Source organism: Myotis yumanensis, unplaced genomic scaffold (genome assembly GCF_028538775.1).
Source record: "Myotis yumanensis isolate MYYU_CA2020_CCGP unplaced genomic scaffold, mMyoYum1.0.hap1 SCAF_20, whole genome shotgun sequence".
NCBI classification, from domain to species: Eukaryota; Metazoa; Chordata; class Mammalia; order Chiroptera; family Vespertilionidae; genus Myotis; species Myotis yumanensis.
The window spans coordinates 2,016,539-2,044,310 of NW_027223771.1; the positions used below are offsets into that span (position 1 = coordinate 2,016,539).

Below are 27,772 nucleotides of genomic sequence, written 5' to 3' on the forward strand. Positions count from 1 at the left end.
TGATCAATGATTCTCTCTGATCATTGATGTTTCTAGCTATCTCTCCCTCTCCCTCTCTCTCTCTCTAAAATCAATAAAAACATTTTTAAAAATTTCATGTTTTATCTAGGAAACCACAGAATTGGAGAATTTAAAAGCATGATTATTATAATAGACATGATATGTAAAATTTTACAGAATTTGACGACTTCTGTAAAAAACCAGAATTCCCGGAGAGTCTAGACTTTCAGAATCCTCACACCTGACACAGCAGGAACACAAGCTGAAGGTACGGCGAGGGGTGGAGAGCAGTGTGTGCAGGTTAGGGGTGAAGGCCACTGGCGATTTGGAACTATGCATAAACTCCAGCTCGACAAAGGGTCGCCAAAGAGGCGCTAGTGACATTTTGGCATCTTTTCATGGAGTTGCTGATACTTAACATCGCTTACCCCTCTACTAAATGCCAGCAGGACCCCTGCCTGACACCTCTTCAGAGGCCCTCAGGTAGGAGCAGTACCGTCCTACATGAGAGCACTGGGTAGGGTACACAGAGGGTGTATGTGATTGGCCAGAGAGAAGTCTGAAGAAGAAGAGGGTGATCAGACTGTGGAGGGCCTTGTCCTCTGCGTTTCTTTCTCTGAAGGACACTTCCCAGTGTCCCTTTCACCAAGGAGTTCTGATGCTTCTTCATTCTCTCCTTCTTTAAATATGTTTGTATTGATTTTAGAGGCAGGAAGGGAGAAGGCTAGAGAGAGAAACATTGATGTGAGAGAGAGGCATCAAATTGGCTGCCTTCCGCACACACCCCGACCGGGGACTGAACCTGCAACCTGGGCATGTGCCCTGACTGGGAATAGAACCAGAGACCTTTGGGTGCACGGGACGACACTCAGCCAACTGAGCCACACTGGCCAAGGCACTTCCTCATTCTTAAAGCTTTCTTTGTTCCTAATTTCCGTGATACACATGTACCTGGTATTTTATCTATCTATCTGGCTGTTCCATCTGGCCTTTTCTTTCCTCTTTTTTTTTTTTTTTTTCAAGTTTCAGTTATTTTTAGTTAAAGAAAAGCAGCCTTTTCCAAGGGCAACAAAGTGAACTGAACGTCAGGAGGAAGCAGGGTGTGGGCCTCTCATAAGCTCTTGTTCGAAACCCGGACTTGAGGAAAGAGGCCCTCCTGGGAACTCGGGGGAACTGGCCAGCAGAGGGATGCCTTTGGTGGGTGGGGTGGAGCTGCAGCCCACACTGGTCACTGGATTGGTCTGCATGGGCTCTAAGGTGATTTCCACCTGCCAGTTGGTTGACATGATTAACACTATTATTCTTAGGGGGCATTAAATTAAGGAATGATGCGTGGAGCCAAGAGAGTAGCTTATTCAGTTGGATTCTGAATCACAATCAGGAAGTAGTCTTTATCTGGTGCAACCATAATTTCATTTTTCTTAGAGCGAATTTGAAGGAAAGTGAGGTCATTCTGGGGGTCAATTTCACGCACGGTGCTCCAGGCCTTCAAGATGAAGTTGTGCATGAGGTTGGCATACTGTGTAGTGGTGGGATTGTCCATGGTGCTCTTAATAGGAATGCCTTCTGTGTTCACCACGATGATTCCCTGCACTCCCTTCTGGCTCTGAAGTCGCTTCAGTGTCTCCTCCACCTCTGCCATCTCGGACCGATCGGGTAGCTCTGCGTCGTCAACACTCCCTTTTCTTTCCTCTTAAGTGGTCACTCTTCTCTTTCTTTTTTAAACTTTCTCTTAGGAAATCTCATACGATATCATGACTTCAGTGATTTGTCTGTTGGTGAATCCTAAATTTCCACCAAAATTCACTTCACTTTAAACTCAGTTATGTCTAAAACTGAATCTCCAGCCTGGCCGGTGTGGCTCAGAGGTTGAGCGTCAGGAGGTCATGAGATCAATTCCCGGTCGGGGCACATGCCCGGGTTTCAGGCTCCATCCCTACTGTGGGGATGCAGGAGGCAGCCAATTGGTGATTCTCTCTCATCATTGATGTTTCTATCTCTCTCCCCCTCTCCCTTCCTCTCTGAAATCAATAAAATATTTAAAAATTAAATTAAATTGAATCTCCAGCCCCTACCTCTCCAAACTGACAGTTTTCTCATCCTTCAAGGAAATTAGTTTTCAGAAAACCTTTCTTGACACTACTTGCCCATAAACTGAAATACCCGGACCTGTCTCATTACTCCCAACACCCTCAACCACTGGTGCCATTGCATTTAACAGTGGTCTGTTTTGCTGATTTGCCTGATTAAGAGCAGACACTCTAGAGCCCGCATGGCTGCGCTGGATCCTGGCTCTGCCCCTTAGGAACTGGGTGTGGACAGGGAGTCATGATAGCCCCTGGCTTCTGTGGTGGATGTGAGCATTACATCTATGGAAAGTGCTTAGAACAGGGCCTAAATGTATTTCTTTCTTTTGTTTATTTGCCCTCCCTCCTAACCCCCCAGATATTATTAAGGTAAAAAACTGTTCAGTTTTTGTTTTTTTTTTTTAATCCTCACCCCATGACATGTTTTTATTGATATGAGAGAGGGAGAGAAATATCGATTGGCTGCCACCACCCTCCATATGTGCCTCAACCGGGGATTGGACCCACAAGCTAGGTATGTGCCCTGACCGGGTATCGAACCTGTAACCTTTCAGTGCATGGCCTGATGCTCCAACCAACGGAGCCAGCTGTCCAGGGCCAGGATCAGACTGTATTGTTCGCCACGGCTTTTCTGGGTGTCAGCACAATACTTGGCACTTACTAGTTCCTCGTTGTTGAATTCATTTATCCATCCACTATTCCCAGTGCTGGGAAATAAATAATAAAACATCCTGTCTTCATGACCTTGTCTGTTGGGGGAGACAAAATAGATGCTAGGTTGTGATGAATGCAGGGCAGAAAATAAAGCAGGCCAAGGAGTGGGTAGCTACGGCTTGATAATTTTTTTAAATATATATTTTATTGGTTTTTTACAGAGGGGAAGGGAGAGGGATAGAGAGCTAGAAACACCGATGAGAGAGAAACATCGATCAGCCGCCTCCTGCACACCCCCTACTGGGGATGTGCCCACAACCAAGGTACATGCCCTTGACTGGAATCGAACCTGGGGCCCTTCAGTCCGCAGGCCGATGCTCTATCCACCGAGCCAAACCAGTTAGGGCTATGGCTTGATATTTGATATGCGGTGGCCGGGGAGGGCATCTCTGAGAAGATGGCATTTGAGCATAAACCTGAAGGAAGGAAGAGAGAGAGGTATGGCTCCCCAGGGAAGAACATCCAGGTGGATGGAGACAGTGCAGAGACCTGAGCCAGTATGGCTGAGTGGGAGTGAGAAAGGGGGGAAGAAATAGGGGGTGAGGAGAAGGGGATTGGATCAGTCCTGGCTACATGAGAAATCCGTCCCTGCCTCTGGGGAGGGGGCTTGGTACTCTGGGAACTCCCTTTCAGAAATGCACTATGTGCATACGTGGTCAGAGTACAGGAAGTCCTCTCTCTCAGCTTTATTGCCTAGCACAGTAAACAGCTTAAACTCTACTGCTCGAGGCAAAGTCTGAGCTAGAAGCCAGATGAATTGATATATTGTGTGCACATTATCCCTTCGTCCTGGGCTAGGAACTACATTAACTCCCAGAGCCCCAGTGTGGAGGGCCCCAGAGTGTGGGCCCAGCTATGGTAATGGCTCAATTGGCCTTGGGATACGTTTATGAGTCTGGAAGCAGATGGATCTGTTAGCTTGGGGAAAACACTGCATTTATATCTCTATCATCTATGAGTCTCGGTGACCTGATCTGCCTATGACCTTCAAGTTAACATTCTCTAGAGAAGTTTCTGAAGTCAGCCAGGTCTGCACCCCGAAACAGTAGCTTATGGCAGAGGGAACCCGAGGCCCCCCTCCGGTGGCTTAACTGCTGGTAGCACTAAGGGCAGCCATCCTGTCACAGCCTGGAGCTGAGCATTTCCTAGGTCGTCTCCCCACCCCAATCACTGCACAAGTGCTTCCCTTTAGATTCTCAGAATCCATGCACCTGAATTTACCCGTAAGTATCAGGTTTAATGTTGGTTGTGGAAACCTCAGGGAAGGAATGGAAGAGCCCGCACGGACGGGCCCTGACCCCTGGGCTGCTTCTCTTCCTGCCCACAGCAGGCACCTCCCCGCGCTCTGTCCCCGGACCCTGCTACTCCTCTGCATCCCCGGAGCACTCCTCCCCATGATGCACGGCACGCATGTGTATGTCACTCTGACCCAGGTGGGGGCGTGTGCTTCCAGGTCAGTGTGCACCAAGCCACTGTTTCCCCTCCGAATCCACCTCTTCCTGCCTCCCCCACCCACCCAGTATCTTCTCTTCTTACCTCTCCCAGTTCTCTTACTGGTAGCTGTCTTCAAGGCATGAAATCTCAGGGATGCCTGCTTTCCCTTCTGTTTCCAAGTGGTCACCAGATGGCATTGGTTCTTCTTTCAGTATCTGCTTCAGGTCCACCTCTCCCATTTCTGTTCCCTTTAAACTCACTGAACCCGAATCCAGGTAACTAACTTATCAGCTCTTCCGCTCTCTCCAGTCTTGCCCCCACCCCTCTCCCCGGTCTAATCTCCCACAGGAAACACTGCTCCCATTTTCTTTCCCATCTACATTCCTGCCTCTGGTCTCCAAGGATCTCTGGATTGTAGGCCCTCGGGGCCCTCAGGCTCTCCCTGACCTTCACCGACCCCATCCGGCTTTCCAGACTTCAGGGCCCAGCGCAAGTTTGACGTTCCGTGAAGTCCCTGAGCTCCCTGTGGTCATCCTCCGGCCAGTTTGTCTTCCTGCTCGTGCGCTCAAGGTTTTCGTCCTAATTGTTTCCAGTTTATTGTAAACTCCTGGAATAGTGTCCATATGGAATACTTTGGCCCTGGCCGGTTTGGCTTGGTGGATAGAGCGTCAGCCTACGAACGGAGGAGTCCTGGGTTTAATTCTGGTCAAGGGCACATGCCCAAGTTGCAGGTTCGATCCCCAGTAGGGGACGTTCAGGAGGCAACCGATAGGTGATTCTCTCTCATCATCAATGTTTCTATCTCTCCCTTTCCCTTCCTCTCTGAAATCAATAAAGATATATTTAAAAAACAATACTTTGTTGGTTATCGGAATAGTACAGAACACTCAGATATGATTGGTTGATTGTCCAAATCCTGCATGGTTTTTAATTTTTTTAATTTTCATAGTACTTTTCAGATGTGCATATTTAAAAACCAGATACTTCAATTAGTCCCTAACTTTCAGGCCGGTGACCTATACATGCTCCCTAATTTCAGGGTTCTAATCATGTGACTTAGGCAACCCTCTTAAAGACCTCTTTGTGCCTCAGTTTCTTCCATTGTAAAATAGGGATGATACCATATTTTATCAATTTAGTCTTCCTTTTTTTCTAATAATTATAATTTTTAACAGATCAAGATTTGTCTTACAGTCATGGCATTTATAGTTTGATTGACAATGTTTTTCTTTTTTGGTGGTACATACAGCAATGGTGTGATTTATAGTCAGTGGAGTCTTAGCTGTGATGAAAAACATTACCATCCACTATTCATGTGATTTTGAGGATTGCAATTAGTAATGCTTCGCTCAGTAAATGGTGGTTTTTGTCTTTATTTTTACTTTTTTCCTGCCGTTCTCTCTTACTCCAAATTCTCCCTTCACTCCATCCTTACACCTGCTTGATGACATAGTTAAAGGGCTTTTGACTCTCTCGCCCCCTTGTCTGAGCTATTCTGTGGCTCTGTGCCCCTACAGCAGCTGTCCGATGGAGGAGGACATGCCTCACCCCTCCGCCTGCCGTCCTCTAACGCCTTCTGAGTGCCGAATGACGCCGAGTGGTTGAGGGGCGTGTGTTGTGCGGGTGAATTCCCGGGAATGTACACAAAGAGATGGGGCCGCTGCAGAAGGATGGAGCGAAGGCCCCTTCACCTGCAGACCTTCCCGCCTGCCTCTCTCTCTCTCTCACCACTTGCCGTTCCCTCCCTTGCACTTTGTGCTGCAGCAACACTGAGCTATTTTAGACCTTGTCTGCAGGGAGGTTACAGCTTTGTAAGGTTTCGATTCCCCGTAAAGGGCTAGCGAAGGCGGGGTGGGGCCAAGGCCGTTGCAGGAGCAGCGCTTTAGAAGGAACAGGAAGCATGGGATGGAGATCATCTCAGAAACAGGTTTATGGCACTTGGAAGTTTTTCATACACACACACACACACACACACACACACATGTTTTTATTGAATTCCGAGAGGAAGGGAGAAGGGGAGAGAGAGAGAGAGGAACATCAATGATGAGAGAGAATCATGGATAGGGTGCCTCCTGCATGCTCCACACTAGGGATCAAGCCCACAACCCCAGCATGTGTCCTGACTGGGAATCGAACCGTGACCTGGTTTATAGGTCAACGCTCAACCACTGAGCCATGCTGGCCGGGCGGAAGTTTTTCTTGATGGCCAAATGAATTGTGCTTCACTTACCTGCCTGCCTGCCATTTGGGCAAATTAGGAAAAGTGATAGAATCCCAGGGTGTATGCCCTGGCTCGTTTTGCTTAGTGGTTAGAGCTTGAGGCCCAAAGGGTCATGGGTTTGATTCCCCGTCAAGGGCACACACCTCAGTTACAGGTTCCCCAGCCCTGGTAGTGGCTCATGCGAGAGGCAATCAACCAATTGATGATTGATGTTTCTCTCTCTCTCTCTCTCTCTCTCCCCCACTCCCCCTCCTTCCCTTCCACTCTAATAATCAATGGAAAATATATCCTTGGCTAAGGATTTATTTTTATTTTTTTAAATATATTTTATTGATTTTTTTTACAGAGAGGAAGGGAGAGAGATAGAGAACTAGAAACATTGATGAGAGAGAAACATCAATCAGCTGCCTCCTGCACACTCCCTACTGGGTATGTGCCCGCAACCAAAGTACATGCCCTTGACCGGAATCGAACCTGGGACCCTTGAGTCTGCAGGCCGACGCTCTATCCCCTGAGCCAAGCCAGTTAGGGCAGGCTAAGGATTTAAAGAAACAACAGACAATCCCAGGGTGTAGAATCTCAGAGTGGTGGGCAGGGACTTATTCTTTGCTACCAGGGGGCACAGGTCAGGCCGGGGATGGACATGGCTCCATGCACATGGCGGCTCAGTAAAGAACCCTGACAGTTCCTGCTGCTGCTCAGTAGACCAGGCTGCTTGGGAGCAGCGTGTGCTCTCTGCACCGAGGTGAAGGGACTGTCTGTCTCAGGAGCCAAGAATCAGTCCCTGTGTCGGGAAGGAGGTTGGTCAAGAAGACTGACTGTAATTACTCCATCAACTATAGTCATTAACTGCGTAAGTATCTGGCACCTAACGGCTACATCATGTTTTAGTTTTGGAAAAGGCATCAGTAAGGACTCTAGTTCTCTCCATTTTACAGATGAAGAAGCTGAGGTTTAGAGCCGGGACACCTGTTTCTTTAAAGCCACACCCTCGTAAGTGGCAGGGAAGTGGCTCTACAGAGAACGCTGACTCATAATAGGAATTTGTTTTTATTTTTTAAGGAAGGAATACTGTGCAGTGAATACTGTACACTTTGCTGCAGTCAGCTGTATTTATGCAAAGCCCAGAAGTGAATGATCCTTTTATCAGAGAAGAATTACTTACCAGGGCCCACAGAATAGTTAATGAGTTGCTGGGAGATTTGTCATTCCTTCCTCCATTTACCATTCGTCTGAGCCCCACCCTTCTCTGAACTTTTATAGCTTTTGTCCTTGGTCATGGCGCTATCACAGTCTTCCTTTTATTACAGTTGTTTTATGTTCCGTAGTTATTCTAAGCCCTGTGAGGTCAAGGTCCACATGCTGTACTCATTTCTTCCTTCCAGCCCTGACCGTCCTGGGGTGGGAAGCACCTCTGACAGTAGACATTGCTGCAGGTCACATTTTCTTGGTGAAAACGAGTGAGAGCCTTGACCCTGACACACGATCTTGTGTCTGGCGGGTCCAGTGGGCTCCCATGTACTGGCATAGCTTAGACAGGGCCCGCTCGAGCCATTCGGCAAAAAGAAAGAGAATAAAAGTTCCAAATACAGAATGATTCTGCCCACAATTCTGCTCACTCAGCGTGGGCCTGGAGTGAGACAGGTTGGTTTGAATTGGCTCTTCTTTGCCTCTGCCCTCGCGTGCCTGTCACGTGCCTGTCATAAGCATGACACGGTGCCTGGAGTGATTTTAGTGCTTGAGGATGCAATTCAGACTTTCAATCTGTGTGGTCCCTGAATAGACCACTTCGTCTAGTGCTCAACTGGAAAGGCAAAGTAATCCTTGTCATTGGTGGAGGGAAAATGGCCGGGTTGGACTGCAGAGGTGATGTAAGGGATTCTTGGCTGTGTCTACTTTCCTCTTACTTGGTGGCTTTAGGGCTTGACCTTATGTAAGATGAGGTTCCACTAGATTCACTTGTTCACTGAAAGAATGAATGATCACATGACTGAAAGAGAAGAAAGAACATCAGGAGCTAGGGATGGGGTCTTACGGAATTTCATGACGAGAAGACATCTGGAGAAAAGGGTGGAATTGCCCAGTCTGAAGACCAAGGCAGGTCATGAAAGTGGTGCAGGAGACACTGATAGCCAGCAAGAGAGAAATAAATGGAACTTAACAAAGCAGTTGCTTTCTTTGCTTTAGCGGAGCTGGCTGGGACCAGACAGCCCTGCGTGCGCGGTTCCCGAGGGCATCTCAGCATAGAGTAAATTCATTGATCACCGTTAGCAATGAGGGGCAAAGGAAAGGCTAGGTTAGGGTCAGAATATTCTGATGTCGAAGTCATGGGAGTGCGTAGTTCACTTTTGAAGGTTTTCCTTCAAATCGTTTAATGGTGACTGGACGTTTGGACGCCTCGTGTCCTCTCCCGGGGGTGCCCGGCGCTGCTCCGTCTGCTCCGTTTTGTTCGTGGCAGATTGACCTGCAAAGACACTCAGCCCACAGTAGTTGAATGTAATGACCATGTGTTCGTTTGTGGACCCGTGAGATAAAGGGTGAGCCATGGGGACAGGCAGTCCGTAACGTGACTTAAAACACTGATAAGACGTTGGACTTTGGAACGAAAGTGGGGGTAAGAGAGAAGGCTGATGTGCCAGGTTTCTGGAGGGTGTTTTTACGCCCTCTTCCTCTTTCATTTTTTTTTTCGAGAATGGATCACTTGGGAACTAGAGATTGACTCTGTACCAAGGTGACTCAAATGATTTCCTCTTCCCCGTCACTGCTCCGTCCTCTTAAAGTGTCCCCTGTCCTCTTCCTTGGCTTATTCGCAAACCACTGCACCCTCTGCAGGGACTACAGGTGTTGTGTACCCCAGCTGACCAGGACTTCCCCCTCCTTACACTCGGGAGCCCTTTCCTAGGAATTAAGTCACTAAGGGGTAGAGAAACCTTATCACCTTAGCTTTTTATAATGGTAGACTAGATCTGTATTTATTTGTTTGTTTATTTATTTATTTATTTATTTGATATCCTCACCCGAGGATATTTTTCCTTTGATTTTCAGAGAGAGGGAAAGACAGACAGAAACATCCATGTGAGAGAAACACATCGATTGGTTGCCTCCTGCACTCGCCCAGACCAGGGCCTCAGCCGGGGAGGAGCCTGCAACCAAGGTACATGCCCTTGACTGGAATCGAACCCGGGACCCTATGGTCCACAGGCTGATGCTCTATCCACTGAGCCACACCGACTAGGTCTGGACTAGATATGTTATTAGTGATTACCACTTCTTTTTTAAAACTTGAGTCTTGCAGTATCGGCATCCTCACATTGCAGTACAAGCACTGTGCTTATGCTCTTAAATGATTTGTTTTATTGTCTTCGGTGCAGTAACAACAGTTTTAAGAAAGATCAGAGAGTCCGCATCGGCGATGTGAACCTTGTTTGTGGTACAACGGGCTTTTGTCCCCCAATGAAAAGCACCCCGGGAGAGGTTGATCTAGTCTAGAGGTTTCTGTGGGGGTGAGCGAGCTTGGGTTGTGGTGTGTGTTAATGTGCCCCTGGTGTCTCGCAAGATCTTACCTGCCCTCTGCCCATGGCGTTCCGCTAGATGGGTTCCTGCCATCCCCGTATAGGACCGCATTTTACTGTAGAAACTGTGCTATTCACGGCACTTACCTGTAGCTGCAGGGTGCCCTGTGGTACCACATTCTAGGTAGCATTGTGGACGTGAGTCAGCTTTTGTGAGCATGAGGACCCTACTTCTTATATCTATAGAAAAATACATTGTAAGCTTAATACTGAAGTTTACTAAAGAAATAAACTTTTAGGACATGGCCAGCTTAAGGTTTGGAACTCTGTTTTCACTAGCGGAAAAGAGTCCTGCCGGGCCTTGCTTGGCACAGAGCCTCTGATTCGAGCTCCTCAGAACAGGAGAGTCACACCCCGCACAGTCCCAGAGCTGGGCCTGGGCACTGGCCTCCTCGGCACTCACTGGATTTCCCCTCTTTCCTCTGTTAATACAGTGGAGCCCTGGGCCCAAACCCCTAGGTCTCCATTTTTAAAAAATATATATTTGTATTGATTTCAGAGAGAAAAGGAGAGGGGGAGAGAGAGAGAGAAACATCAGCGATGAGAGAGAATCATGGATCAGCTGCCTCCTGCACACCCCCTACTGGGGATCAAGCCCGAAACCTTTGGCCAACATTGAACCCGGGATCCTTCAGTCCTCAGGCCAAATCTATCCACTGAGCCAAACCGGCTAGGCTAGGTCTCCATCTTGGTCAGGACATTCTGAGTGCCTCCAGGGGAAGAGGCGGGGAGGGCTCAAACAGTTCCCTTCTATCGACAGAACAGAGGAGTGCAGCCAAACTGGATGCCCAGTGCATCCAAACACAGAAGCAAGTACCTCCAGCGGGGAGAGAGGGTGAGGACGAAGGGACAGCTTCCTGGAAAAGAAACATGAAGAAGGACAGATGTCCGGGCGTGTGGGGAGAAGGGAATAGAGGCTTGGTAGTCCGTTAGGGTGCCTTCAGAGGGGTAGACATTTTGACTCTGGTAATCATCCCTGCTTTTTTACTGCTCTGAGGGGTTTTAAGAGACAATTTTTAATGGGACAGAATTATAAACTGCAGCTCTCAGTCACTAATGTGTGGCCATACATTTATGTATTTTGGTCTTGTAAAAAACCATGTTTCCATCCAGCATTTTACCTGTTGAGATTTCAGCTTCATCAAGAGTATTTTCTCTTGCCCTGGCCGGTTTGGCTCAGTGGATAGAGCGTCGGCCTGCGGACCAAAGGATCCCGGGTTCGGTTCTGGTCAAGGACACGCACCTCAGTTGTAGGCTCCTCCCCGGCCCGGGCCCTGGTTGGGGCGCATGCAGGAGGCAGCCAATCAATGTGTTTCTCTCACATTGATATTTCTCTGTCTTTCCCTCTCTTCCACTCTCTAAAAAAAATCAATGGAATAATATCCTCCAGTGAGGATTTAAAAAAAAAAAAAAGTATTTTCTCTGTTGCCTTCCCCGTCCATCAAGATAACCTGTGGTTTATTGGGGTTATCGTAATCTTTATGTTCAGATGAAACTCTTCCTGGTTGTGATTATTCCTGGATCGAATTGCTGGTGCATTTGCCAAGAACTAAGGAATCAGTGGCACTCTTGTTCTCTGAACAAACACTTGGGAATGAATTTTGCTGGTGTCATTGTTTTAGGTGGTTGCTGAAATAGCAGAATGTTGTGAATTGTTATTAATTGGCAGTTCATATATGTTCAGTGCCCGCTGTGTGTGGCTGGGTTAGGGCTCTTGAGGACCTTGACCTCTCTGGTATCTTCTACTTCTGTGGTTTTGTTGTTGTTTTTCAGTCCTCACCCGAGGATATTGTTCCATTGATTTTTAGGGAGAGTGGAAGAGAGAGGGAAAGGCAGAGAGAAACATCGATGTGAGAGAGACACATCGATTGGTTGCCTCCTGCACACGCCCTGATCAGGGCCGGGGCCAGGGAGGAGCCTATAACCAAGGTATGTGCCCTTGACCAGAATCGAACCTGGAACCCTTTGGTCCACAGGCCAACACTATCCACTGAGTCACACGGGCTAGGGCTACTTGTGGGGTTTTCATTGCCACCTTCACAACTCAGATTTCAGATTTCCCCTTCCCCTGCCTCCCTTTGTCATGTTGGTCCTTTAACACTCGGGGCCCTCTGAGGTGTTTACCCACGTTTCTCTTGACCTCAAGATCACTCCTTCAGTCCACGGCTGTCATTGGACAGAACCAGGCTTTGTGATTTGACTGGCTGACTGCCTTTTCCCCACACCTGTGCTTGGCAACCTCTGACTTTCGCAAGTTCCCTTGATCTCCACTCAGTACGATGCCCATGTCTAGTGGAAGAGGTCTCCCCGACTTGTCAGGGGGACACAGGCCGCTGGGCGGCTGTTCCCTTGTGGCTTGACCTTGCTTATTTACACCACGAGAGACTGTGTCCACCCAAGGTCAGTGTGACTGACGTGTTCAGACCTGTTGATGCCACTTACACTGGTATTGTAATCATGTCATTCACTTAGTAATAGCCAGGTAAGCCATGCGTGAGAAACGAGAATGTGTCCCATGAAAACAAAGGTGAGCACTCTGGCAAGGCCAGGTCCCTGGAAAAGGAACTGACGTGGAATTAGGTTTGGACAAGGAACCTTGAAGATGAGGGATGGGCCTGAGCTGGTTTGGCTCAGTGGACAGAGCGTCAGCCTGTGGACTAAAGGGTCCCGGGTTCAATTCCAGTCAAGGGCACATGCCAGGGTTGCGGGCTCGATCCCCAGTAGGGGGCGTGCAGGAGGCAGGATGATTCTCTCTCATTATTGATGTTTTCATCTCTCTCTCCCTCTCCCTTCCTCTCTGAAATCAATAAAAATATTTTTTTTTAAAAAGATGAGAGGTGGGGGCCTAAAAAACCTACAAGGGTTCTGTACTGAATGCTTCACTGGACTCTGAGTTCTCCCTGTTCAGGGAAACTGGAAATTGTAGGGGATGCATTACGGGTGAACGTTATGCAAGAAAAATAGCATAGAACTCGCCAGCCAAAAAGGTCCTGTTGACCCTAAATCAAAAAGTTCAGTGGCTCTGAAAATATTGTTCATAGCAAATGATTGTGGGCTTGGACGTGAGGGAAGTCACAATAAAAGTCATAACGCCCGTTTCTTTTTTTTTTTTCTTTTTTTAAATGTATTTTATTGATTTTTTTACAGAGAGGAAGGGAGAGGGATAGAGAGTTAGAAACATCGATGAGAGAGAAATGTCCATCAGCTGCCTCCTGCACACCTCCTACTGGGGATGTGCCCGCAACCAAGGTTCATGCCCTTGACCAGAATCGAACCTGGGACGCTTGAGTCCGCAGGCCAACACTCTATCCACTGAGCCACACCGGTCAGGGCATGCCCGTTTCTTTATAACATGACTTGTTGGTTTTAAGTGCTATCCATCGGCTCTCAGCCATTGAGGATGGGGAATCGTTACTGTTATTCTATCTACTGCCCTCCTGTTCTCCCCTGTGTCTTCCTAATGTTGGTGCCTTGTGAGGGCACAGCACTGACATTCTGTCATCACTCTCACCGCCTTTAGTCTTAGTCCTCCCAGTATGTGGACTCACTGCTCACCACCCGTCCTTCTGCCGGCAATTTTCCAGTCACCCCTCGGCTGCCAGAAGTGCGTCCTGTAGATCCTCCAGAAAAACCCGTGGGAGCAGTGGTTCCCGCTGTATCACTCCTGGTTGATGATCAACGCAGTATAAAATGCTCTGCTCATACTTTTTCTCCTTGGGCATTTTGTAGCTATTGCTCCTTTTTCTGCTAGAATTTTACTGTGGAAATTTTCAAGATTTGCCCCTCTTTTTTTTTTTTTTTTTTTTTTATCCTCACCGGGGATATGTTTATTGAGAGAGAGAGAGAGAGAGAGAGAGAGAGAGATCAGTTGCCTCTTATATGTGCCTTGACCGGGATTTGAACCCACAGCCTTTTGGTGTGTGGGATGATGCTCTAACCGACTGAGCCACCCAGCCAGGGCAGATACTGCCCCTCTAAGTGATTTGATCTCTTGCCCACAAGGTCTGGCGCTGCCTGTGGAGGGTCAGTTTTCCCTGGGACCCACGGTGTCCTTTGGCATGTAGCTCCTCTCGTATCCCAGCTACGCCCTCAGGTCTATCTTTATGGAATCTTTATGAACAAGTCGCTGTATGTTTATGGAATCTTTATGAACAAGTCGCTGTGCCGGAAGCCGGTCCATCCTTGCTGCTTGACACAGTCGCTGCAGGAAAGAAACATCTGCACAGCATATGTTTCAAGGGACCTGGCATATATAGCATATTGTTCTTAATATGTTTGCTCTCCTTAGTGCCATGTGTTTTAACCAAGGTCACCTCTCTGAGAAAGGTTGTTTCCCCAGGTGGGGATTTTTCCCTGAGGTTAGGGAGGGGATACAACCCCTTAATTAAGTGCCAGGCGGGTAGTTAAGCTACATAATCTTTACTCCCTGGAATGGAGATAAGAAACGCCCTAACCTTTGTAATAGAAATTGACAGGATTAAAATCAACTCGGAAGAAGACTGGCAAGCAATGACAATAAGCATAAATACAGATGTAACAAGACAATAAACATCAGATCCTAACCAGAACTTGGCCAGAACTTGGCTGGAGATCCTGGCTAGGCTGCTGATCAACTGAAGGCTGTCTCCGTGTCATTCCTTCTTCGCCGACTCCGTCCACACCTTTGGGGACCCCTGGACCTGCTGGGGTTGGACCCCAGCATCACTGTATATTTATGGAATCTTTATGAACAATTCGCTATGTATTTATGGAATCTTTATGAACAATTTGCTATGTATTTATGGAATCTTTATGAACAAGTCGCTATATATTTGTCCATTTTAGTTTCAGGCATGTGTTGCGTCTCCTTAGCTGTCTTCTGTAACTTGTTTTCTCTCTGTTCCTTTCAACTATTTTTTCTTTGTTTCAGTTTACTTGCTGTTTTTCATTGCTCTCCTTTTTCGCTCCTTAATGTGTGAGCAGCAGCTCTCCTCCCTGCCTTTCCTTGCGCGTCCACCTTCGTTTCTGCACGTTTTTCTGAGCTGTGCTGGTAGGCGTCTTCTTACCTCCCTGCTTACCCCATAAGCTCTTGCTTGCATCTCTGCTTTGAGCTCTTGCTTCTGAGTTTTCTTTTTTTTTTAATTTTGCAAAATATTTTATGACAATTTTATCTGCCCCGCGGCAGTGTTTTCCCAAGGTGTGGTGTGAGTCTGCCTCTTTGCTTTCCTGTTTCTTTCCTCATTGTTTCTTGTGAGTCTTTCTATAAATCCTTTTTTATAACTCGTCTTTAAGTAGGTGAGTTTTCAGGGGCCGGCTGTTTGCAGAACGCTTGATTGGGGAGGTGTCAAGTCTGTGTTCCCGGCTCGCGGCAGTTCTCACGGTGTGGGATTCTGGGTGAGTTCCCTTACCTGTGTTCTCTCCAGCCAACAGGCAGGCACCGTGCGCTTGCCCACAGTGCATGCCTGTCGTTTCTGCAGCCGCAGAGACCAGCTCTGGGAGGCACACAGAGCTTGCACGTGTGGTTTCTCATTTCACCTCAGCTCCAGCTCCAAGGAAGCTCTGTCGTCCAAAAACGAGGAATCTGTTTGCTCCCAGAGGGTGTGCCCCCTACCTCCAGGAAGTGGATTTGTGCTGTTTCTCTGAGCTTCCCAGCCTGTGTTCTCTCTCCGTAGCATCCTTTCGTACTTTCGTGCTCTGAAGGAGAAGAGCCCTTGCATTGAGCTCCCTGCTTTTGGGGGCGTGGACTTCTTCCTAGTGTTGTTGAAAACGGAGTTTGCATTTTTATTTATTTCTCCTTTTTGCACTTTGCACTGATACGTTTTGAATAGCATTTAAAAGTTACGAGTTCGCCAGAACCGGTTTGGCTCAGTGGATGGAGCGTCGGCCTGCGGACTGGAGGGTCCCAGGTTCGATTCCGGTCGGGGGCATGTACCTGGGTTGCAGGCACATCCCCAGTGGGAGGTGTGCAGGAGGCAGCTGATCGATGTTTCTCTCTCATCGATGTTTCTGGCTCTCTGTCTCTCTCCCTTCCTCTCTGTAAAAAAATCAATAAAATATATTTTTAAAAAAAAAAGTTACGAGTTCATGATGCAGTGTTCAAATCAGAAGTCTTAACTGCTGTTGTCTATTAGCCAACGGCTGGTCCTGTATTAGGCCTTTCATACCTTCTCCATGAAGCCTCCCCACCACACTGCCACCCGCCTTCTAAGCACAAGGAATACGCTGCTCAGACTTAGAAAAGGCCTGTCACTCAGTGCGCCTGCTCTGCCCGGGGCACTGTTCGGGCCTTGGGGATAAAGCGTGGAAAAATTCCTACAAGATCCTTGGCACAGCAAAGGCAAGTCTTAAGCGATTCCATGTGGACGAGGGATGAGCAGAGGGAAGGCATTTGGGATTTCGAGGAAGTGTGGTAGGAAGGGTAGACTGTGAGCTCTGTGGCCAGGCCGCCTAGATTCAACGCTCAGTTCTGCTGCGAATACACGTGACACTGGGAGGATCCATGTGTCCGTTTTCTCATCTGTAAAATGAAGATTGCATTGTCTTGGGTGGATGTTGTGATATTAAATAAGTCGTATATTGCCCTGGCCGGTTTGGTTCAGTGGATAGAGCGTCGGCCTGCGGACCAAAGGGTCCCAGGTTCAATTCCGGTCAAGGGCACGGACCTTGGTTGCAGGCTCCTCCCTGGCCTGGGCCCTGGTTTGGGCTCCTGCAGGAGGCAACCAATCCATGTGTTTCTCTCACATTGATGTTTCTCTCTGTCCCTCTCTCTTCTACTCTCTCTAAAAATCAATGGAAAAATATCCTCGGGTGAGGATTAAAAAATAACAATAATAATAATAATAATAATAATAATAAAAGATACTTTAAAAAATAAAATAAGTCGCATATACAGTGCTCAGCAGGTAGTGGTTGTTCCACCGGTACTGCTTCTCCGTGAAGACGGTGCGCTAAACAAACGGGTTAATGCTAGGAGGATAGATAGGTGTGGAGACCTGTTATTTTCTATTGTGGTGAAATTTACCCAACGTGAAGTTTACCGTCTTCGTTTCCAAGTGCAGCTCAGCAGTATTAGGTGCATTCGCTGTCTTGTGCATCCATCTCAGAACTCTTTTCATCCTGCAGAACTGAAACTCCGCCCATCAAACAGCAACCCCCCCTCCCCGCCTTCCCCCAGCCCCTGGCAGCCACATTCTACTTCTACCCCCATGATTTTGGCCACTAGGTACCTCATAGAAATGGAATCATACTCTGTCCTTTGGTGTCTGGCTTATGTCACTCAGCTCTGTGTCTTTAAGGTTCATTCATGTTGTAGCAGGTGTGAGAATTTTCTTCCTTTTTAAGGCTGAATTATAGTCCATTGTATGACTATGCCACATCTTTTTTTTTTTTTTTTTTTTTTTTTTTTTTTTTATAATAATTTTTATTTCTTAAAGTATTACAAAGAGTGTTACATATGTCTCCTTTTTCCCCCCCATGACATTCCCTCGGCCCCTACCCCCCGCCCCCCCCCCGTCCCGTGTCTTGTGTCCATTGGTTAATCTTATATGCATGCATATAAGTCCTTCAGTTGGTCTCTTAATCCCCCCCCCAACCCTCCCCAGGCTCCCCATTGTAGTTTAACATTCTGTTCAGTGTTGCTCTGCTTCTGTATCTACACCTGTTCATCAGTCCATACTGGTCCCCTTTATTTGTCCCAGCCTCACTGGAGCAGTCTCAACCTCACCAGGGCCGTCTGAGCCTCACCAGGGCTGTTTCAACCTCACCGGGGTCGTCCCTACCTCACGGGGGCCGTTTCAACCTCACCGGGGTTGTCCCTACCACGCCGGGGCCGTTTCGACCTGACTGGGGTCGTCCCTACCTCACGGGGGCCGTTTCAACCTGACCGGGGTTGTCCCTACCACGCCGGGGCCGTTTCGACCTGACTGGGGTCGTCCCTACCTCACGGGGGCTGTTTCAACCTCACCGGGGTCGTCCCTACCTCACGGGGGCCGTTTCGACCTGACCGGGGTTGTCCCTACCACGCCGGGGCCGTTTCGACCTGACTGGGGTCGTCCCTACCTCACGGGGGCCGTTGCAACCTCACCGGGGTTGTCCCTACCACACCGGGGCTGTTTCAACCTGACCGGGGTTGTCCCTACCACGCCGGGGCCGTTTCGACCTGACTGGGGTCGTCCCTACCTCACGGGGGCCGTTTCAACCTGACCGGGGTTGTCCCTACCACGCCGGGGCCGTTTCAACCTGACTGGGGTCGTCCCTACCTCACGGGGGCTGTTTCAACCTCACCGGGGTCGTCCCTACCTCACGGGGGCCGTTTCGACCTGACCGGGGTTGTCCCTACCACGCCGGGGCCGTTTCGACCTGACTGGGGTCGTCCCTACCTCACGGGGCCGTTTCAACCTGACCGGGGTTGTCCCTACCACGCCGGGGCCGTTTCGACCTGACTGGGGTCGTCCCTACCTCACGGGGGCCGTTGGGGCCGTTTCAACCCCACCCTCTCTGTAGAAATCAATAAAATATATTTTAAAAAAGAAAAAGGGCTAGCGTGCCCAGGTTTACAAGCTAACAACAGAGCGGAATTTATCCAGGGTCTGCCCGGCCTCAGAGCCCCTGCTCTCAGCATCGCCTCCCTGCCTTGAGTGTGGCCAGGCACCTCTACCCCTGCTCCTGGGAGATTCGTGTGTGACGTGTGCGCACGAGGGAAACCCCTGTGTCCTCCCTTGAGACGTGGATGACCCAGGGGCTTCATGTCTGTTCGGGGGCTGGTGTCCGTCCCACGGCCCTGCCGCTACAGGAGTGCCCGCGAGGCTCCCACGCTAACTGCCCACAGTGCTGACCCTTCTCATGTCTGCTCCCCCTCTAGGTGCACTACATCCTGCAGGAGGTGGTGATGGGAGGGATGGTGTTGGAAACAAACATGAATGAAATCGTGGCTCAGATCGAAGCTCAGAACAGGCTGGAGAAATCGGAGGTGAGCACACAGCTGTCCTGGCCCGTGTGTGCCTGGGGAATGTTTTACACTCCTTTCTTCCTTGGTCCATGAAAGCTCATTGATCTGAAGGCCAGGTAAGAAGGAGGCAAAAAGTGTGCATGGAAAAGCCAGATAGCACCGGAAGGCAAGCAGCTGCAGGGGGCTGTGGCCTGTGTTTGTGGCTTGTAAGTCTTCCTCTCAAAGCCACACGTTCAGGGCCCAGCGCCCCTTCTGCAATGGCAGTGTGGTTTCCAGTTTGTGTGCCAGAGGAGTCTGATCTCCCAGCAGCCACTTCTAGCGGTGTCTTTCAGACCTCAGGGTCGCCAATGTCCGTATTTACAGTTACAGCCTTATAACAAGCTACAGGAGCGATCGAGCTGGGTTTGAAAATAACATGCCCCAGTCCACCCCCACGTGGTGCAGATGCTCCCAGGAAGTCTGTCCAGTCCCCACTGGGCCCCTCCATCACCTTCATCCGCCTGGCAGGGGCCCACCTTCACGCGCTGCGAAATCGCGGGGCAAATGACCGCTTTAATTTCCCCAGTGTCCGAGGCAGCTTCCTTGCTTTGGGTAACAGAACTTGATCTTGCGAAACCAGGAATTCTTGTTTCTGTGAGGACTGGCAGTCCTGCTGAGGAAGCTTTTCCAGACCACAGCTATTGTGGCAACCGTAGTTCTAGAAATGCAGGCTGGGACGGTTCCAGGAATAGTAAGTGACTCAGAGGCGAGCGGGCTGGGAACCAGAAGAAACGGAGACTTGCGGGGCGAGGGTGGAACCGAGGGTGAAATGGGACTCAGGATCTAGAAGGCAGACGATGAGGAGGAAATGGTTTTGAGTCTTTGTCAGTCTACTCCCCTCCTCTCTGCGCAGCAGGCGAGAGCCTGGAGGGTGAAGGTGACCGTAGGTGCCTTGACTGTTTGGGTCTGTGACCAGTCCCTGCGGGTGTGGGTCCACCGACCTCCTGCTGGTCCTTCCCCCCATCTGGCTGCCCATGACGTTGCGAAAGCCTGTTCTTTTCCATCTCACATTCTTAGTTGGCAAGCAGGTGCCCTAAGCAGTGACATTCGTTTTCCTTTTAAAAATTTCCCCGTGACTGCACTTGTTTATAAGAGTCCTCAGTCTCCTGAGGAAAGGGTTTTGCTTTGTTTTGTAACCTGAAAAGTGCCTGCTACCGAGTGTGACTTAGTTAAACCATCTCGGATTATTTCCGCAAGCATTTATCGAGCACCGACCGTGGGCCAGGCATGTGAGGTGTTGGGGCTATAAAGCTACCTAAGCGACAGCCTTCAGGAGCTCAGGATCTGGACCCCTATTACTGTAGCGCCAGGTCACCTGAAGATTATTTTGTTGGCTGGCTTCGAGGACGCGGGGGAGGCAAAGCTTGCCTTGTGTGTGCTCAGGCTGGACATTTAAAAATGTATACGCACACGTGCACACACACACACTAGAGGCCCAGTGCGTGAAATTTGTGCACTGAGGGGGCGATGTCCCTCAGCCCAACCTGCACCCTCTCCAATCTGGGACCCCTCGGGGGATGTCTGACTGCCGGTTTAGGCCCGATCCCACAGGCAGTCGGACATCCCTCTCACAATCCAGGACTGCTGACTCCCAACCACTCGCCTGCCTACCTGCCTGATTGCCCCTAACCACTTCTGCCTGCTGGCCTGATCACCCCCTAACCACTCCCCTGCCAGCCTGATCGATGCCTAACTGCTCCCCTGTCGGCCTGATTGCCCACAACTGCCCTCCCCTGCCAGCCATCTGATGGCTGTGGGCGCCACCATCTTTGAGGTCAGGGCAGTCAATTAGCATATTCCCTCCTTATTGGCTGTGGGTGCCATCATCTTTGCAATGGTATGAGGGTCAATTATCATATTCCTGCCAGAGTCTATTTATTGTCTTCACTAGCTGAGTATAGACAGAGACCCCCAAAAGCTAGTAACCTTTGAAGCCCTAATAAAGGTCAGGGCTGTGCACCACCCAGTTAATTTAGATAATGGTAGCTGAAGCATCATCCCCACCTTAGTTCACTTAATTCCTTAGATACTTAGGTAAATCCTTGTTGATTAGATATTCTGCCTATTTCTGGAAATTGTCTGCTGATGAGCTAATCTGTGTGTCATTGAAACCTCCTTACCCTAAGGGCTACTCCAGATCAATAAAAGATGGAGCAGCCTGAGCATCAATGGAAGTCCTTCTGGACTTGCCCGCCTGGTCCCCCAATATTTCCAAATTATCTCGTGTCATTTCTCTCTCATTTGTGTGCGGCTCCTCTTTTCACATCCCGAACCCTAATCCACGCAGGACGTGGAAGGAAACACACACACGACATATTCCCTCTTTATTAGATAGGATATATTGATTTCAGAGAGGAAGGGAGAGGGAGAGAGAGAGAAACGTCAATGTTGAGAGAGAATCATGGATCGGCTGCCTCCTGCATGCCCCCTACTGGGAATCGAGCCCGCATCCCGGGCATGTGCCCTGATTGGGAATCAAACTGTGACCTCCTAGTTCATGGGTCAACACTCAACCACTGAGCCACGCCGGCCGGGCCAGGCTGGACATTGTTGAGACCTCCGTCACTGGGTTTTCTGCACATTAAGTCCGTGGCACCGAGGGTGTGTCTCATTCCCACCTCTCGTTTCTCCCCAGGGCGGCCTCTCGGCAGCCCCCGCCCGGGCCGTGTCTGCTGTGAAAAACATGAACCTGCCCGAGATCCCTCGGAACATCAACATCGGTGACCTCAACATCAAAGTCCCCAACCTGTCCCAGTTCGTCTGAGGGGTGAAGGCTCGGCTGAACTGGAGGCCTTGAGACCAGCAGAGCCAAGCCAGTCCCACGACAGAACCCACCTGCGCCCGGGAGACAAGCCTCGGACCTGACGCGCTGCCAGGGAGCGGGAGGGGAGCCCTGTGTCACTGGCGAGTGCTCCGTTCTCACGTGCGCAGCCTGGCCGGTCTCTGACGCACGTGGCCACTGCAGATGTGAGGGGGCCCTGGCTCCCCTAGTGGGAGGATCAGTGTGTCCAAGTCACTCGCCCCCTCTCCCTCCCACATGCAGCCGTTCCCAGGGCTTGGGGTTGTATTGAGAGGCCCACCCGCTTCCCAGGACCCCCACTAGGACCTTGTCCGACTGGAATCTTCTTCCTTAGCAGCACGAGGCGTCTGGTCTAGTCACATGTGCTTTTGCCAGTGCGGTGCCACGGCTGGCAAAGGGCTGTCCTTGAGCTCTGGGATGTGGTGAGTGGCAGGCAAGGGCCTGCTGGCTCTGCTAGCTTGTCAGCCCAGAGTCCTTTCCTGGCCACGCTTTCTGGTTACCCTCCTGCAGAGTGCATCGCCCCTGCCATCGTCCCGGCTCTGCCTGCAAAGACCAGACCATGAGCCTGGTGCGTGCCCACCACATTCCCGCTAACTGGGGGAGCACCCCCACACGGCATCTCTCCAGCCCAGCCAGAGGTGCCCCCATCAAAGAGGAGAGGTTTTGTGTCTGTAGAAGGTAAAGCTGGCAGCGTATGGAGCATCTCAGAATTACGACTCTTTCTGGGTTTAAAATACATTGAGGAGCAGACGGGTCCGTCGCTGTGTTATGAATGATGAGTCTTCTTTCTCCGTATGGGAAACCCACGGCCATCCGAACCAGCTTCTGGAGCATGAGAGCCTGGGCCGGGGCCTGGGTGGGGGCACAGGAAGCGGCTGGCTGAGACTGGGGGCGGCAGCATCTTCCGCCCCGTGTGCGAGGGTCCTCCCTGAGCTCTGTGTATGGGCACACCTTGTTCCCGCAGGCGACGTTCTCGCAGAGCTGGCTTTGGGAACCTGTACACAGGGACCTGTGCTCAGAGCCCTTCCCACAGTTAATTTAGAGCTAAAACAGCTCCTCGGAGTGGTGCCATTGCTCGTGCAGGGCCTCAGGTCTCAGGGACAGTGTAGAGCTGCCTTGACATTAGGGAGCTCTCCTCACCATGGCGCCCACTGGCCGGGGACCCAGACTGGTTCCTCAGGCCTCCTGATGCTGTCACAGAGCCCTGTGTCCAGACCACATCTCTTCCCTCTTTAGTTTTTTCTAATTTTTTAAAATTGATTTTTGAGAGGAAAGAGAGAGAGTGTGCAGAAGTGGGAGAGAGAAGAGGGAGAAAGAGAGAGGGGGGAACATTGATTTGCTGTCCTGCCACCCATTTATGCATTCATTGGTTGATTCTTGTATGTGCCCTGACTGGGGATCAAAACCGCAACCTTAGCGTGTTAGGATGATGCTGTAACCAACTGAGCTCCCGGCCAGGGCCTCTTCCCTCTTTGGATGGTGCTTCCCGTAGCCCATTGGTCCTCTGTCTTTCAGATCCTCTCTGGTAACCTCAGAGGTGGGCTGTGTTAGTCAGAAGCCCTCTTACGTCAGAACGGGAATGTAGGCAGCGATACCTGGTTTTGAAGGGTTTAATATTTTTACAGACATCTTAGCACATTCACATCCCTTTCTCTCCCGTTCGTTCGTTCATTCGTTCGTTCGCTGAGTGTGAAATAGGAACAAAGGGAGGACACCGGTGTTTATTTTGCGCCTGCTGGGACGTGGCTGAGCAGGATCCTTCCACAGTCCTTACGGCAGACATCTCCGCTTGCCGGGTGAAGACTGGGACTCAGAGAGGCCAGGTAACAGCTCTAGGTCACACAGGGCTACGAATCGAGCCTGCCGAAGTCCTTTTCCGCTGCTCACGATGGCTTCTCCCAAGTGTATCTTTTTTCTTATAGGTAAGGGAACAGTCTCACAGAGGTTAAGTAGCTTCTCACAAACATTAAAAACGGTCCTGGTTTTCTGAAGTGGCCGTGGGCTGCATCGTGGAGTGGGAGCTGGAGGGCCCGCTGTGCCGCGTTGAAGTGATGAGGAAACAGAAGCTGGGGGTTCAGTGTGTTGAGTGTCACAGTGCGAGAGTCAAGTCCTTTTTAAATTTTATTTATTTTTTTAATCCTCACCCGAGGATATTTTTCCATTGATTTTAGAGAGAGGGAAAGACAGAGAGAAACATCAATGTGAGAGAAACACATTGTTGGGTTGCCTCCTTCACGAGCCCAACTCAAGCCCGGGCCCGGGAGGAGCCTGCAACCAAGGTACGTGCCCTTGACCGGAATCGAACCCGGACCCTTTGGTCCACAGGCCGACGCTCTATCCACTGAGCCAAACTGGCTATGGCCAGGTCCCTTTTCTGGATTTGTTTGGGTTTAACGCGTTAACAGCAGGAAGCAGTGTCCTGGCCATCCTGGGATAGTCTTCAGAGGTTTTGCTGCTGGAAACCAGTGGTTCCCACAAGCCCTTGGCTGGTCCTGTAGATTCCACCAGTGGGCACCCCAGCAGCACCCGCATTCCGCCCCTAAGATGGCGCACACTTCAGCCCAGCTTTGTGATTGGAAAACTCGATCCCGTTGGGCAAGCCACGGTCATTGCTCATCGACTACTGGAGGTTGCCTGCAAGTCCGGCCAGCTTTCTTGCCCACTGTCGCAAAGTCATCAACGTTTTATGAGTGAAGAGAAACCCTCGTGGGTCTGATGTTGGCGAGGGGTAGGTACTGCTGCTGCGGGATGTCCGTTACGGAACTGGGCCGGGTCTGAAGGTGGGAGTCCTTGGCCCTGGACGGTGTACGCAGCATTTCCTAAAGTGGTGCCGAATTCTGGGTTCTCGGTGCTCCTGCCACCGATCAAAGTCTAAAATCCCGTCGGTCTGCAGCTTCTAAGCGCCTGGGTGCCAGCCCAGGTGCAGGCAGTGAGGGTGGATGAGTCTCTGCTTCCTACCCTGGTCTCAATGCTCCGATTGTGGAGCCTGGAGACGGGGACCGTGTTCTATAGCATATTTAAAGGATAATACATTTCCTGCCCCCAGCCAACCCCATCAAGTGCTCCCAGCAGCCTGTCTCAGTTCAAACGGCTGTCACAAAAGTACCACCGGCTGGGAGGCTTAACAGACATTTCTCAGTGCTGCAGGCTGAGCAAGGTCAAGGTGCCGACAGATTCAGTGTCCTGGGGAACCTGCTGCTTGTTTCATAGCTGATGGTGGAGATAGGAAGCTCTGTCCCCGTAAAGGCACCAGACCCATCATGGGGCCTCTATCCCACGACCCCACCCAAACCTCGTCACTTCCCTAAGTCCCACCTCCAAGTGCCTTCACCTTGAGGATTAGACTTAAGCATGTGGACCAGGGGGACACACGCCTTCAGCCCATACAGCACACTAATTACCCCCACTCCCCCTGGGCTGGTCATGGCCCTGTGCTGGCCACATTGAGGGTGAGGTCAGAGAATCCTGTCTTCTCAAGTTCCTGTTATTCAGGCCTCTGCCACGGAGGAGCCAGCCCTCCCCCCTCCCTCCCCCACCCCCTCTACACAGCCACCCTGGTGAAGCCCTCTCTGGCCCCGAGACTATAACACCAGGCTGTTGGCCGAATCCTGTGTTAGGGACCAGACTTGGGCAGGGTCTTTCCTGAGTGTGGTTTCTGTCCATGGCTTTCCAAAGAGGATGCAGCAGGGACAGTGCCTGAAGGTGGCCGTGAGCCATTAAGTAATGGAGGCACGGGGGTGGGGGGGTCGGCTCCCAGCGAACATCCTGGCCTTCATCCTCCAATCCTCTCACTACTGTGGTCGTTGCAGCCAAGTGTGCACCAGCCTGTGTCGGTGCTCACGGGCCAGGGGGCCGCCCTTGTGGCTCAGACCTTGGCCTTGGATCCTGGAGGTCCTATGCCTGCAGCGTTCAGGCCTCAGGTAGCAGATATGCAAACAGGCCCCCTTCAAGAAAGCAGTTCCATGAAAATGATTAACCTTTTCCAAAAGACTGCATTCTTTCCTATTTCAGTGACCGAGTGGTTCAAAAAGGAAAAACACTCGTGTCGTTCGAAAAGTAAGATAACAAAAGCTGATCAGCCAGATTCACCCTCAGCCTCCAAACCACCGCACACCCTCCCCATTCCTGGGAGAAGCAAATGTTTCCCATTTAAAGGATTAAGGAGTTCCTGCATTCTTATTGCAGGAGCCTCCCATGTGAAACGGCACCCGCCTTTCTGGCCTTGCTCTGCCTCCCTTTTCCAAGGACTGGGCCATCCTGGGTGTTCGCTCAGCGCTGTGGGCAGATGTCCGCCAGCCGGCCGGGAACCTGGGCGTGGGCAGGAGAGGAAGCGAGTGGCCATCCCAGAGGGATGGTCGGAGCCATGGGGGCGAGCGATGTGGCTAAGGAATGAGCAGCAAGGGTTGGCCCAGCCTGTGGGGAGGGGAAGTGAGGAAGTGAGAGGAGAGTCTAGACCAGCGGTTCTCAACCTTCCTAATGCCGCCACCCTTTAACTACAGTTCCCCATGTTGTGACCCAACCATAAAATTATTTCGTTGCTACTTCATCACTGTCATGTTGCTGCTGTTAGAATCGTCATGTAAATATCTGATATGCAGGATGGTCTTAGGCGACCCCTGTGAAAGGGTCATTCGACCGCCAAAGGGGTCGCGACCCACAGGTTGAGAACCGCTGGTCTAGACAGTGAAGACTTCAGGTCCTGGGAGGACTTTCAATGGGAGGGGCCTCTCCTGGGCGTGCAGCTGCCCCCACCGGGCCCCCCAACGGAGGCAGGGAGAGGAGGGACTCGGAAGGGTTGGTTCTGGCCGAGGGGTGGCCGTGTGAGCGTGCGGGTCACAGTCCAGCTCTGGGCACAGGGCCTTGGGACTCCTGCCTCGGGGGGCACTTGTGGGGTTACACAGGCTGGAGGTGGCCCACCGAGGGTTCCCCCGACGTGGGCTGCACCATCACTGGGGTTTTGCAGAGGGAAGGGGAGTCAGTGGCGATGCAGTGCGCTGGGGTACGTGGGCCTCAGGTCCTGGCAGAGGCGGAGGGGGACAGTGGCTGCGGGCCCGTTGTAGAGGCCGCCTCTGGGTAAAGCGGTGGGGGAAGCGGTAGGGTCTCTGGAAGCTTCCCTTACGAAGAGGAGTGTGAAGACAGAAGAGCACCTCCTGATGGTGGGACCAGCGGGGTGGGAGGCAGCCTGGACCTGCCCCCGAAGCCAGCAGGGAGGCAGAGGCCCTGCAGCCACGCAGACCGGGCTGAGGGTGGGGGTCCTGTAGGCGCTGCCTACACACTGCCCCTAAAAAATGGGGTCTTTGGCCTTCTCAAGAGCAAACCCCACATTTTCCCTCAACTCGGACATCAGCCTGGCCCGGGAGCACCTGAGATGGGGCGCCCTGCCCTTTAGGGCCCCCTCCCCGCCTTCCGGAGGGCAGATGGAGCTTGTCTTCACACAGAACCAGGGCCTAACCTGTGTACGTTTTCCTTGGCACAGGTGACAGCCTGGCGCAGGCCCTCCCTGAGGGGATCCTCCAAACATTAACCAACCAGCACGGCTCAGGCACTGACCAATCAGAGTGGAGGTACCAGATGGGGAGGTGGGGGCATGCCTGGTGGTCCCTGTTGGTTCTGCCCCCAGAACCCCGTCTCTCCTGAGACAGCAGAGAGACCCCAGGGGCTGCCAGGTCTGTGGCTGCTGCAGTTCAGTTCTTCGCCCCCCCTCGCCTCCCCCCCTCCCCCCCACCCGCAGGGGCAGGAGGCCAGATAAGACCCCGCAGGTTGAATGTGTGCCTTGCTGAATTAGTGCATCTCCTCCAAGTCAGGCCCTGTGGTGGGAGGGGCAAGGGGCCTTCTCGAGCCCCATCTCTGGACCCTCACAAGCTGGCAGCAGAACTGGAGGCCAGGATGTGGCCACGAGCCCAGGGCACTGCCACTGCCGAAGCCCCTGCTTTGCCTGGGCAGCCTGGGAGCCCGGCTCCCCTGGCCTCGGTTCTGAGC

The 27,772-nt window shown here is 51.1% G+C and overlaps 1 protein-coding gene and 1 pseudogene across 2 annotated transcripts in view; one reads left to right on the forward strand and one right to left on the reverse strand.

Annotated features, from left to right (window-relative positions):
* The window catches only part of AP3S2 (adaptor related protein complex 3 subunit sigma 2), a 42,134-nt gene extending 19,585 nt beyond the window's left edge, over positions 1-22,549 (forward strand). For both annotated transcript variants that reach the window (XM_070400738.1, XM_070400739.1), the window contains 2 exons: positions 18,868-18,975; positions 21,629-22,549. In XM_070400738.1, coding sequence (XP_070256839.1) covers positions 18,868-18,975; positions 21,629-21,757 — 237 coding nt within the window. In that variant the 3' untranslated portion in view covers positions 21,758-22,549. The remainder of the gene's footprint in view (positions 1-18,867; positions 18,976-21,628) is intronic.
* LOC138998430 (dynein light chain roadblock-type 1 pseudogene) lies at positions 991-1,675 on the reverse strand (annotated as a pseudogene).
* Positions 22,550-27,772: the final 5,223 nt, after the last annotated feature.